This window comes from Piliocolobus tephrosceles, chromosome 10 (genome assembly GCF_002776525.5).
Source record: "Piliocolobus tephrosceles isolate RC106 chromosome 10, ASM277652v3, whole genome shotgun sequence".
In the NCBI taxonomy this organism is placed as follows: Eukaryota; Metazoa; Chordata; class Mammalia; order Primates; family Cercopithecidae; genus Piliocolobus; species Piliocolobus tephrosceles.
In genome coordinates this window covers 104,698,697-104,712,730 of record NC_045443.1, presented here as the reverse complement: position 1 = coordinate 104,712,730, position 14,034 = coordinate 104,698,697, and the positions used below count along the sequence as shown (strand labels likewise).

Genomic DNA, 14,034 nt, shown 5'->3' with positions numbered 1-14,034 from the left:
CTCCCAAAGTGCTGGGATTACAGGTGGGAGCCACTGTGCCCGGCTTGCCTTCATTTTTCTAGAGCTAAACTAGAGTTAAACTAAAGTGTCAGTCTGGTCACTGGCTGAAAACTGGGCTAGGCAATTCTAGGCCTTCTGAGTCATTTCAAAATTTTTTGATCATTTCACATTAAAATTCAACCAATTCTGAAAAACATCTAAGGAGATGCCTCCTGCTTCTCTTCAGGATAGCATCTCTGTTCCCAGATGCTTAAGGAACATTACATCTTCAGAAAGGAAGGGTATTGATCTGGCTGACATTCCTTACCTGTCTACATTGTCATTTGCTAAATATATGATCCTATCTGGCCTTCAAATGTTATCTCTCCAGGCTGGCATGTGTTGAGATGCCCATGTCCCCATCTGGTCTTTGGGCACAACCTCTTGTGGTACCTTGTACCATGCTGTCCCCTTGGCATAACCCCTTAGTTATCTGGTTTTGTCTTTCAGGTGATTTTTGTGGCCCTCTGAAGATGAGGAGAAATCTAGAAAAGTCCATCTGTTCTCTTAGCCTGCAGGCTTCTGAGGCCCAGTTGCATCCCATACAGGCTTCTGTGCTGAGCCACAGCAAAGTGGCATGGAATTTCCATGAGACTCAGCCTCCAGATTTCAGATGAGAAGCTGGCACAAATCTCCTCTACCCTCAGATCACCCTAAACTTATCTAGACATCTGGAGCCAATCCTAGATAAGGGAAGATGAGATATTTTGTTCTTACTTTAGTTAAGAGAGATAATTTTAATCTTATTTTCCTTGCCCTCATATTCCACCCCAGCCTGGAGGATTTTTCTACAGTGTGAGGAGAAGCAGTTGGAAGCAGCAAATCTTTTCTGATTTACATTTGGACCAAGCCTCTTGAATTTAGAACAAAAAATGTTGGACTACCTTTGTCCTCTAGTTCTGCCCCTCTGAGGTGACAAGACTCCCATCCAATGACCTGCATGGGGATGGTCACAGGGACAGAAAAAGATCTGTGGGGAAAAAACATTGGCTAATATTTCACAATATCATATTGCCACATTTGTAACTATTTACACTTTCTGAATGTACCTGGTCAAGAAAAAGGGTAAGAACAAGAGAGAGAACTGTTCACAAGTACATTCTGGTAGACTGGGTCAGTTCATGGACTGTATCAATCAGTGTCCAATCAGGACACAGAAACCACACAGTAAATCAAACAGGAAATATTTAATAAATAGAATGATCAATTATAACAGGTGATTAATTTAAAAAGTAGAGGGGGAACTCTAAAGAATACTCAAAAGTACCGAGGGAGAATACCCAACGAAGGACAAACTTGGAAGTGGGAGTGCGGGGAATTCTCTCTAAGGGTGGAATTCAGACCTCATTGGAGAATGTATTGCTGTAGCCCCTGGATAATGAAGAAGTTGGCTGCATTTCCCTGAGCTCAGGCAGGGTCTACATTCACCAGGTAGAGGCCAGAGGGCAGAAAACATGGATTGGAGTGGCCACAGGAAACACCTTCCCAGAATGCAGGTGGGCTGAGGCTGGGTAGCCAACTGTGGGGATGGCTGCAAGACTTGCTGGATCCACCAGCAGAGATGCCAGTGAAACCTGACAGAAGTGAGTACTACCGCATGTCCCCCTCCAAGGCATCTTTGTCAGTGGCAAAATAAGTACAAGAAAAAGAAAACAGAAAGACCAGAATTAGGAAGAGAAGCCCCTTCCTCCTGTAGTTTCCCTCCAATGCTCTCTACCGAGAATGTTTAGCATTGTGTCAGCGGCAAAGATGAAATCCTTACAGGGTCTGATTCCATTAACAGAGAGGAAGTAATGAAAGATGAATTTGGAGCTGAGAGGCAATAAATTGATAACCAATGTATGGATGAAATGTAGTGTTAAATGTGATCAACTGGGTGTTAGCAGGGCCTCTAGAAGAACAATTGCGAGATGAGTACCAGGCATTGTAGCAAGTAGTAATGATATAACGAATACTCTGCCCTCCTGGAGTTTGCATTTGGGGTTGGAGCAGGCATAGGTTGACTGACAATAAATAAGTAAACAAACGAACAAAAACACAGATCATAATTGGTGCCATGACAAAAGTAAACAGAGAACTATGATAAAGAATAAGAAGGGATCCTTTTTATCCAGGCACAGTTTTTCATGTCTGTAATCCTAGTACTTTGGGAGGTTGAGATGAGAGAAATCACTTGAGTCCAGGAGCTGGAAACCGGCCTGGGCAACACAGGGAGACCTCATCTCTAAAAAATGTTAAAAAATAGCCAGTGCATGGTGGTGGTACCAGCTACTCAGAAGGCTGAGATAGGAGGATCACTTGAGCCTAGGAGGTTGAGGCTGCATTGAGCCTGAGCTGTGATCACGCCACTCCACTCCGTGGCCTGGATGGATGACAGAGACCTTGTCTAAAAAAAAAAAAAAAAAAAAAAAAGAGAGAGAGAGAGTGAGAGACCCTTTTAAGAATAGGTAGATATGGAGGACCTCTCTGAAGTGTTAGCAAAAAATTCTGAATGATCTTGAAATGGTCGAAAAAGATTACTAGGTCTCTTGACCAGTGCACCCTTCAAGTTATTCTCTGCCTATCATTTTAGTTTAGTTTTGTTTTGTTTTGTTTGCTATATTTGAGCTATTTTATAACTCTGTAAATTGCAGATAATTGATAGCAATGCAAATGAATCCTGTCCCTGGACATGCAAATGAATTTTGTCCTGTGAAAGTACAATTGATCTCCATTCCCCTACCCCTCTGTGGAAGAAGTCAGTTTTCCATATATTAAGCCAATTCATTTTAAGATGCATGATGGCCTATCTGTGTAACTGCTCTTTGGATCCTCCTTTTAATCCATTGTAACATCTTATGGGTTCCTTCATTAATTAATGAATTAAGTTAAATTTTTGACATGTTCATTTTATATTCATAAAAGAGTCATAACTTACCTTTAAAAAATAATTACAGTGAGCTACGACCATGCTACTGCACTCTAGCCTGGGCAACAGAATGAGACCCTGTCTCAAAAAAAATCACATTTAAATTCAATCTCCCAAAGACTCCAGTGTGACGGATACTCAGCCAACATTCACATCATATCAGGATTGAATGAGCTGAACAGACTCTCTACTCCTTGATTATTTGTGTATTAACACATGCCAAATATCACCTCTGCAAGATGGGGTCAAGAGACAACACAGGCTTTCAATTTAGAGATCTGACATGCTTTTATCAAGAGTGTTCATGAAACCAAGGACACATTGATTTTTCTAACATTGTTGGCAGTTAAAAGAACCTTTAACAGGACTCATATATTTCTGAGCTCACAGCAGGGTCACATTCATAGAATTTTAAAATAGCATAGAAAACTTAGAAATCATGTAGTTCAATTCCCTCATTTTATAGATGAATTAGTCAGGCCAAGAAAGCCTGGGTGACTTGTTCAAGATCATCAACTAATTTAATGGCAAGCTGAGATACAAACTGTTCTCTTCCTCTTAGTCCTGTACTTTCTTACCACCAGGATGTTGGAGCCAACCAGAATTTCAAAAATAATTCCTAACAATGGCCTCCACCTCTTCTTTCCCCCTTCATACATAATATTCACTCTGAGAAGAATGGGAGTGTGTGTGTCAGTGAGGGATGGTATATGTTAAGGAAAGAGTTTTGGATCCAAAAACAGTATTAGTTTTTCAACAGATTTGACTAGGTATTTGTGTTTCTGAGTTTCTGTTTCTTCAACAGCAAACTGGGCATACATTCTTATTAAGTAATTACTAAATATTAATAAACTGCATAATTAAGATTACTAGGATTAATAATAATCTATATACAAGCTTGCACATAGTAAGTGCTCAAAAGCCATAGCTAGTATTAAATGGTAACTCACCTCCCCCAAATCATCTATATGCCATAAAAACCCTTCAGTATTTGAGGAGTGTGCAGTTGACACTACTGACACTTTTATAATAAATTAGCATTTTATGTTTACATGAAAGTTATACACACACCCCCACACAGCTGCCTGTTTAAAAAAAAATCTGTCTTTATTGAATGAACAATCCACAAATGTAAGTCAACTCTATACAAATCAATATTCTCTCCACCTCCCACTGTTTCATTTGGATGCTTGAAAACAATTCTTATGTCTTTAGACACAATCTACTTACTTTCAAATTGCCTAAAAGGAAACATAAAACACTGTATTTTAAAAAGTACAATAATGGGTCCTGAAGAACGAAGCAATCCAAGTGAAGGCACAGCTCTGCATACCAGATCTGCTGCATAGGTGAGGGGAGGCTAAGCGTGGTGATGACCCAAAGCTTATCCTCATCAGTAAAAATGACCAATATTTGCTTAATACTTTACAGTGAACACAGGGTTTCCCTCCCCTTCCCTTCCCTCCTTTCCCCTCCCCTCCCCTCTCCTCCCCCTCTCCCTCCCTAATCCCCCTCCCCTCCCTTCCCCTCCTCCCTTCTCTTCCCCTCTTCCCTTCCCTTTCATCCCCTCCCCTCCCCCCTTCCCTCCCTCCCCTTCCTTTCTCTCTCTCTCTCTGTCTCTCTCTCTCTCTTTCTTTCTTTTTTTTGAGACAGGGTCTCACTCTGTCACCCAGGCTAGAGTGCAGTGGCATGGTCTTGGCTCACTGCAGTCCCCATCTGCCAGCTAGAGCAATCCTTCTACCTCAGCCTCCCTAGTAGCTGGGACTACAGGTGCAGGCCACCAGGCCTGGCTAATTTCTTTGTATCTTTTGTAGAGATGGGGTGTCACCATGTTGCCCAGGCTGCTCTCTAACTCTTGGGCTCAAGGGATCCTCCCCAGGGTTTTCATTGTATTAGTATGTTCCCATACTGCTAATAAAAACATACCCAAGACTGGGTAATTTATAAAGGAAAGGGGTTTAACTGACTCACAGTTCAGCATGGCTTGGTGAGGGGGCTCAGAAAACTGACCATCATGGTGGAAAGGGAAGCCAATACACCCTTCTTCACATGGAGGCGGAGAAGTACCAAGCAAAAGGGGGAAAAGCCCTTTATAAAACCATCAGATCTCATGAGAACTCACTCACTATCATGAGAACAGAAGGGGGATAACTACCCCTATGATTAAATTACCTTCTACTGGATGCTTCCCATAACACATGAGGATTATGGGAACTACAATTCAAGATGAGATTTGGGTGGGGACACATCCAAACCATATCATTCCAGCCCTGACCCTTCCCAAATCTCATGTCCTCACATTTTAAAACACAATCATACCCTTCCAACAGTCCCCCAAAGTCCTAACTCCTTCAGATATTAACCCAAAAGTCCAAGTCCAAAATCTCATCTGAGACAAGGCAAGTCCTTTCCACCTATGAGCCTGTAAAATCAAAAGCAAATTAGTTACTTCTTAGATATAATGGAGGGAGTTACAGGCATTGGGTAAATACACCCATTCCAAACGGGAGAAACTGCCCAAAATGAAGGGGCTACAAGCCCCATATGAGTCTGAAACCCAATAGGGCAGTCATTATACCTTAAAGTTGCAAAATGATCTCCTTGGACTCTATGTTTCACATCCAGGTCATGCTAATGCAAAAGCTGGGCTCCCAGCTCTTTGGCAGCTATGCCCCTGTGGCTTTGCAGGACACAGCCCCCCTCTCAGCTTCCTTCACAGGCTGGTGTTGAGTGTCTGCAGCTTTTCCAGGTGCACAGTGAAAGCTGTCGGTGGATCTACCATTCTGGGGTTTGGAGGACAGTGGCCGTCTTCTCACAGCTCCACTAGACAGTGCCCCAGTGGAGACTCTATGGGGCTCCAACCCTACATTTCCCTTCTGCACTGTCTTAGCAGAGGTTCTCCATGAGAGATCTGCTACCACACAAAACTTCTGCCTGGACATCCAGGCATTTCTATACACACTCTGAAATCTAGGCAGAAGTTCCCAAACGTGAATTCTTGACTTCTGTGTACCCACAGGCTGAACATCATGTGGAAGCTGCCAAGGCTTGGTGCTTGCACCCTGAAGCCATGGCCTGAGCTGTACCTTGGCCCCCTTTAACCACAGCTGGAACACAGGGCACCAAGTCCCAAGGCTGCACAAAGCAGCAAGACCCTGGGCCTGGCCCACAAAACCATTTTTTCCTCCTAGGCCTCTGGGTCTGTGATTGGAGGGGCTGCTGTGAAGACCTCTGACATACCCTGGAGACATTTTCCCCATTGTCTTGGGGATTAACATTTGGCTTCCGGTTACTTAGGCAAATTACTGCAGCTGGCTTCAATTTCTCCTCAGAAAATAGGTTTTTCTTTTTTATCACATTGTCAGGCTGCAAATTTTCCAAACTTTTATGCTCTGCTTCCCTTTTAAACATAAGTTCTAATTCCAAATCATATTATTTGTGAATACATAAATCTGAATACTTTTAACAGCACCCAAGACACCTGTTGAATGCTTTGCTGCTTTGAAATTTCTTCTGCCAGATATCCTAAATCATCTCTCTCAAGTTCAAAGTTTCACAGATCTCTAGGGCAGGGGCAAAATGCCACCAATCTTTTTGCTAAAACATAGCAAGAGTCACCTTTATTCCAGTTCCCAAAAAGATCATCTCCATCTAGGACCACCTCAGCCTGGACTTCATTGTCCATATCCCTATTTATTAGCATTTAGTCAAAGCCATTCAACAAGTCTCTAGGAATTTCCAAACTTTCCCACATTTTCCTGTCTTCCTATGAGCCCTCCAAACTGTTCCAACCTCTGCCTGTTACCCAGTTCTAAAGGTGTTTCCACATTTTTGGGTACCCTTATAGCAGCATCCCACTCCCAGTACCAATTTACAGTATTAGTCTGTTCCCATGCTGCTAACAAAGACATACCCGACACTAGGTAATTTATAAAGGAAAGAAGTTTATTTGACTCACAGTTCAGCATGGCTGGGGAGGCCTCAGGAAACTGATCATCATGGTAGAAGGGGAAGCCAACATGTCCTTCTTCACATAGAGGCAGCAAGGAGAAGCGCTAAGCAAAAGGGGGAAAAGCCCCCTATAAAACCATCAGATCCTGTGAGAACTCACTCACTATCAAGAGAACAGCATGAAGGTAACTGCCCCCATGATTAAATTACCTCCCACTGGGTCCCTCCTACAACACGTGTGGATTATGGGAACTACAATTGAAGATGAGATTTGGGTGGGGACACAGCCAAACCATTGCATTCATATATATAATTTAAAAAGTATTCTTACAGAACCAAAGAAAGGCTGGTATATACTTCTTATGGCAACAGAAACAGAAGTAGGGAAGACTATTCAGACAGATTGGTGCTCTAGAGTATTGAATTTACTTTATTGCTGCATTACTTTGCTAGGGCTGCTGTAAAAAAGTATCACAAATTGGGAGGCTTAGAACAACAATAGGAACTAACTGTCTTATAGTTCTAGAGGCCAGAAGTCCAAAATCAGGGTGTCAGCAGTGCCACAGTCCTGTGAAGGTGTTAAGCAAGAATCTGTTCCACGCCTTTCTCCTAGCTTCCAGTAGTTCCTTGACTTGTGGCAGCACAATTCCAATCTTTACATGGTATTTTCCTTGCATATATATATATAGATATATATACGTATATGCATAAATATATATATATATTTCTGTGTCTAAATTTCTCCATTGTATGAGGCCACCAATCACACTGGATTAGGGTGCACCCTAATGACCTCATCTTAACTTGAGAATGTACAAAGACCTTATTTCCAAATAAGGCCACATTTATAGTCACTGAGGGTTATATGAATTTTGGGGACACACAATCAACCGGTAAGAATTGTCATCTCCTTCTTTCTTTTAACGTTGCCAAACACGCTGGTGGCCAACAGCACTCACTCACTCATTCATTCATTAAATAAACATTTGCCTACATCAGGCTCTGTTCTGGTGTTGATGCAAAAAATAAAACCAAAACAAAACTGAATACAGACCCTGTCCTTGAGAAATCACACTTCGGAGGGAATCGGAGGCACATTATTATGATAAGTACTATTATTGAGTTGGTATTGCTAGGTATGGGCACTTTTCAACTAATTTTCACAGTAGTGTGATAAGTGATGTATCAGAAACATACGTGGAGAACCCAGGGAAGTCCTAAATTTGCCCTAGGGATCAGGAATACTTTCAGAAGTTAGTTATTATTTCATCGGAGTCTAAAGGGGTGTGTAGAAATATCCCAGGTAGGTCAAAGGCGGTTATCTTGAGTACTGGATTCCAAAGAAGAGTATTTTATAGAGGAAAAAACAGCACAAAGGTTGAGACAAATTGTAAACCCCAAGAGGGCTGGGGTCCGTGTCTATTTTATTAAGTATCTCCTGTATCTCTAGTGCTTTGAACAGTGCTTAGTTCACTCAAAAAGTAATCATTGAATGAATTTAAGGGCATCACATATCTAGGGGATGGCATGGCCTGCAGTTTACTGTCGCTGGAAAAGTAGACAAACGTCCAGTCTCAAAGAGACCGGTAAACTACATTAAATGTAACAGATTAGGGGTGAAACGTTGATGATATATATCGCTAGTATTAAAAAATTCCAGGAAGTCCAGGAATGCCTGGCATACGTCCTGCCAATTACCCTTTTTCCCAGAGCATGTACAAGGGGGAGGAGGCACCCAAGGGCCAGGAGAGTGGAGGGGCACAGCTCCACAATCTCCAAAGTAGGGTTCTCTGGCAAGCACATGGTTTGGCCTTGAAATCTACGTGGAGCCTCCCACTCTCCTCCTTCCACTCCATCCTCCCCTCACTCTCCGCCCGACTCCACCTTTGGCTCCTGAAAGACACCGGACAATTTCCAGGCCTTCCCCATATCCCACGGGAGGAATCACCGAGCGCGCTACGGCCCGCGGGCCCCGCCCCCTTACCCTCTGGAACGCAGCGAGGGCGCACGCGCGCCTCCCTGAGCAGCGCGCGCGCCCGCGAGCTCCCCGCAGCCCCGTGCTCATCCGGGTCTCAGCGAGCCTCGGCCAATAGTGCCCGCTCACGGCCCCTGGGGGCGGGGCTAAGCCTTCCCTCACAAGGGGCCTGTGGTCAACACGATTTGCCTCCAAGGGGCGGCCCTCCAGTCGGCACAGGAAAGGGGCGAAGCCAGTGAGCTCAGCGTGTGGGCGAGGGTCAACAGTTCTGGGATCAAGCGGCTGCCGCTCCTCCAAAAGCGACCGAAGCGCGAGCAGATTCCCCCTCCGAGTCAGTGTAGTAAACACACTTCAGAAACGTGAGGTGCCGGTGGTCACGTGGGGAGAGTGCCCTCCAATGAGGAGCCGGGGGCGGGGCCGAGGCCGCTGACGCGGCGGCGGCGGCAGAGTCACCCGGGCAGCCTCGGGACCGGTCACCGGCCGGCAGCCGTCCAGCAGCCTCGACCACCGCCTCTCTCCTTCGTCTCCGGTCCTTTCTTCTGGGTCGAGAGACAGCGTCGCCGACAGGGGCTCATTCCCCTTCGGTTCTCCTCGGTGACTCACCTCGGGCGGGCCGTTTTGTCTTTAGGAGCCGCCTTGGTGGGGCGAGGTTTCCGTGACGAACCTCCTGGGGCCGTCCGTGCCAGCTCGGGCCGTCGTGGCTGCTCGAGCTCGTGGAATTTGCTCAGGCTCCGGAGGTCCGAGGCCCTTGAAGTTATGCGTCGCCTCCAGGAGGTTGCGGCGGGCGCGGGCTCCTAAAGGGCGTCAAACCCGGACTCCGCCGACTGGGCAACCTCCATTCATCTTCTCACTGCGCCTCCAGCGCCCCCGCCTTCTCCAGTCCCCTCCTCGGAGTCATTTTTTCCTGTCCCCCCGCTACCGCCCTTTCCTTACTCCCCGGGTGAGGCAATTCTCTTGGAAGCGAAGGTGTCGGCTATGAGCCGGAGCCTCCTTCCTTGAATTTCTCCGTGGAGGACCCGCAGCGCGCCCCCGGCATGGGGGTGAACGCAGTGCACTGGTTCCGAAAGGGGCTCCGGCTCCACGACAACCCCGCCCTGAAGGAATGCATTCAGGGCGCCGACACCATCCGCTGCGTCTACATCCTGGACCCCTGGTTCGCCGGCTCCTCCAACGTGGGCATCAACAGGTGGCGGTGAGTCACAAGCCCGTGGGAAATGGATTTGGGTGTTTAATGAGTCTGCTGTTAATGAATTCCATGCGATCCGCCAAATCTGAGAATTTAGACGTGGGACTGCCTTCCTTATACCGCTAACGAATTGTAGGTGCCCTAAGTATTTAATAGAATTGACTTAATAGTTCTCTGGCCAGGGAGTACTGACGATCTGAAACACTCGGCCTTCATCAGTGAGTTAGTTATGTGTCTTTCTGTGCTAACGGGAGCTCTTCCCCTGAATTTGTGGAGAATTCTTAGTGCTGGAGTTAAAGAAACACCCTTCCTGTCCTTAGTGGCCTGTGTATATGGATTCCCTTGGCCTGTTTGTGGCATTCGAAAGGATTGTGATGTTTCCTGTTTACGTTTGTGTCTACGTAACTCATAGTATGGAGAAAAATCATTCATTCAGTACAGCTGGCTCCAGATGCAGTTTTCTTCCACCTTGAGGTTACTGAGGGAAAAGCAAGGGAAACAGCATTATTTGGTTTCTCTGCTCGGCTCTTTTTCTCAACTCCTCCTTGTGGTTGCCGAGACAAAGCACAGTTTTTCTTTCTAGGCAAGTTGTAGTCCTTCTAGGGATCAGAGCACAAAGAAATCTTAGAGATGCTTTATGATCTTTTCCTGAAACACCGGGCTACGTGATCGTTGGGCCCCCTGGTGGAAATGAAAGCATTAGCTCAACAGAGAGACTCTTGATCACTTACCATGTGCCAGGCACTGATTTAAATGCTAGGGATATAGCAGTGAGTGAAAGACAAAAAGTCATGTCTTCAAGCAGAAAGTAAAATATGTAGTAGTTTAGGTGGTAAGTGTTGTGGAGAAAAATACAGCAGAGTAAAGGGATAAAGAATACAAGGGTAGGGATGAGGTTGCAGTTTTAAATATGATGATCAGGGGAAGAGTCACAGAGAAGGTGACAGTTGAGCATACCTGAAGGAGGTGGTGGGATGCAGATATCTAGGGGAAGACCATTCAAGGCAAAGGGAGGAGTAAGGGAAAAGGCAGAGATACGCTTGACCTTTGGAAAGAACAGCAGAAGAATCCAGTATGACTGGAGCAGAATAAGTGAGGGAAAAATAGTAGACGATGAGGTCAGAGTTGACTTAGGGCCAGATTGAAGACAGCCTTATAAGCAGTTTTCAGGATTTGGGTTTTTACTCAGTGAAGTGGGAATAACTGCAGGATTATGAGCAGAGAAGTAATGTGATCTGACATAAGTTTGAAAAAGAATTTTTCTGCTTGTGGTTCTGAGAACAAATCTGAGAATTTCTCTGCTTGTGGTTCTGAATTGGGGAGTGGTGGTGGACAAGAAGCAGGAAGTCCAATTAAGAAGCTGTTGGCATTCATCCAGGTGAGAGATGAGCATGGCTTGAATCATAGTGATAATTGTGGATGTGGTGAGAAATAAACAGATGCTGGCTATATTATGAAGGCAGAATACACAGTATTTGTTGGCAGATTGGATATGTATTGTGAGAGAAAGAAAAGGAGTTAGGCTGGGCGCGGTGGCTCATCCCTGTAATCCCAGCACTTTGGGAGGCTGAGGCCGGGAGTTCAAGACCAGCCTGGCCATCATGGCAAAACCCTGTCTCTGTTAATACTGAAAATATAAAAATTAGCTGAGCACGGTGGCGCATGCCTGTAATCTCAGCCGCTCAGGAGGCTGAGGCATGAGAATCACATGAACCTAGGAGACGGAGGTTGCAGTGAGCTGAGATCGTGCCACTGCACTCCAGCCTGAGTGACAGAGTACTCTGTCTCAAGAAAAAAAAAAAAAAGGAGGTATAGTTTGGTACTATATAAAAAGCACCAAAATTCAGTGCTTTTTATGTAGTAGCAGCTTACTGTTTGAGAAAATTTTTGGCTTGAGAAACTGGAAGGATGGGGCCTCAATTTGCTAAGAAAGTGAAGCCAGCTGGAGAAGCCATTGGGAGGGTGATTGGCGTTCTCTTCCATTAAGTCATTAAGTTTGAGATATATTTTACACATTCAAATGGAGATAGCAAATAGGCAGTTGGATATGTCTGGAGCTGCAGACAGAGATCCAGGCAGGAAGTATAAATTGGAGAATTCATGAGTTTATAGATAATATATAAAGCCATGTATTCATCCATCTATTTATTGAACAAATATTTGTCAAGCACTTACTATATGCCAGGCACTGTTTTAGGTGTAAGGGATCCAGTATGAACAAAACAGTCCCCACTGCTCACCCTGTTGGAGCTACATTCTAGTGGAGCCTTGAGACTGAGAGCATTAAGAAAATAAGATAGACAAGAGATGCAAGTGGTGCAAGGGCTGAACCTTGAATACTCTTAATGTTTATAAATTGTGAAGCTGTGAAAGAACCAGCATATGAGACTGCAAAGGAGCCACTAGTAATGTAAGAAGAAAACGGAGAAGAGTATGGTGTCTTAGAAGCCAAGTAAAGAAAGTATTTTGGCCAGGCATGGTGGCTCATACCTGTAATCCCAGCACTTTGGGAGGCTGAGGCAGGCAGATCACTTGAGGCTCGGAGTTTGAGACCAGCCTGGCCAATATGGCAAAACTCTGTCTCTGGTAAAAAAAAAAAAAAAAAACATGAAAAAATTAGCTGGGCATGTGGCACCTGCCTGTAATCCCAGCTACTCAGGGAGGCCGAGGCAGGAGAATCACTTGAACCCAGGAGGCAGAGGTTGCAGTGAGCCGAGATCGTGCCACTGCACTCCAGCCTGGGCAAGAGAGCCAGACTCTGTCTCAAAAAAAAAAAAAAAGAAAAGAAAGAAAGAAGGAAAGTATTTCAAGGAAGAGAGAGTGTTTTACTTATGTCAGATGCTACTGATAGGTCAAGTAAGATGAGAACTGAAAAATGAAAATTGGATTTAGCAATTTGAAGTCATTTAGAATTTTATCTGGAGTGGTTTTGGTAGTGTCAGAGGCAAAAGTCTTTTTGGAATCACTCATAGTACCAAATTCAGTGCTTTTATATAGTAGTAGTTCAATTACTGTTTGTTGAATATGGTAATATCTTAGAGTCAATAATTTTATATTTAAACAGCTTTATTAATTTACTTATTGACTATGGGATAATGCCCAAATTTCTTAGCCTGGCAAGATCTACCTTTTGGCTTATATATTTCATTTTCTACTGTTTACAATATGTGATTTCAACTCGGGGGGGGGGACCTTCTTAGTTTACTTTAGAAGCTATCTTGTATTTTCTTCAACACTTTTTAGACTTTTGGATTTAACAGAAAAGCAAAATTTTAAATAGTTATTTTACTTAAGCACATTAAACAAAACTCCTTTTTTATATTGCCATCCTTTCGTTTAAAAAGTATGTTTTAATACTTAAAAAAAAAGTTTGGCTGAGCTCAGTGTCTCATGCCTGCACTCCCAGCTACTCAGGAGGCTGAGGCAGGAGAATCACTTGAGCCCAGGCATTGGAAGCTACAGTGAGCTATGAATGGGCTACTGCACTCCAGCCTGGGTGAAGACAGACCCTATCTCTTAAAAAACAAACAAAGAAACAACAACAAAAAATTTGAAGGACATTGTCTCAGAATAAAATTTTTTGATTTGGATAAATTTACAAGCTTTATGAAAATTCACATCTCTTAGAAAAATTATCCTATACAAAAACTTATAATGCTTCTCTCACAGAAGCATTATTCACAATAGCCAAAAAGTGGAAACAACCCAATGGCCATCAATTGGTGAATGGATAAACAAAATATGGTATATCCATATAATGGAATATTATTTGGCCATAAAAAGGAATGAAATACTGATACATGCTACAACATGTGTGAATGAACCTTGAAAAACAAACTAAATGAAAGAAGCCAGTCACAAAATTCCGTGTATTATATGATTCTGTTTTTATGGAATGTCCACAATGGGCAAATGTATACAGACAGGAAGCAGATTAGTGGCTCCTTAGGACTGGGGAAGCTAGGAAGTTGGTAG

At 44.0% G+C, this 14,034-nt stretch overlaps 1 protein-coding gene across 2 annotated transcripts in view; it reads left to right on the top strand.

Moving 5' to 3' along the window:
• Nucleotides 1-8,996: 8,996 nt before the first annotated feature.
• Nucleotides 8,997-14,034, top strand: part of CRY1 (cryptochrome circadian regulator 1) — a 109,413-nt gene continuing 104,375 nt past the window's right edge. For both annotated transcript variants that reach the window (XM_023195632.1, XM_023195546.1), the window contains exon 1: nucleotides 8,997-10,065. In XM_023195632.1, the coding sequence (XP_023051400.1) occupies nucleotides 9,908-10,065 (158 nt within the window). In that variant the 5' untranslated portion in view covers nucleotides 8,997-9,907. The remainder of the gene's footprint in view (nucleotides 10,066-14,034) is intronic.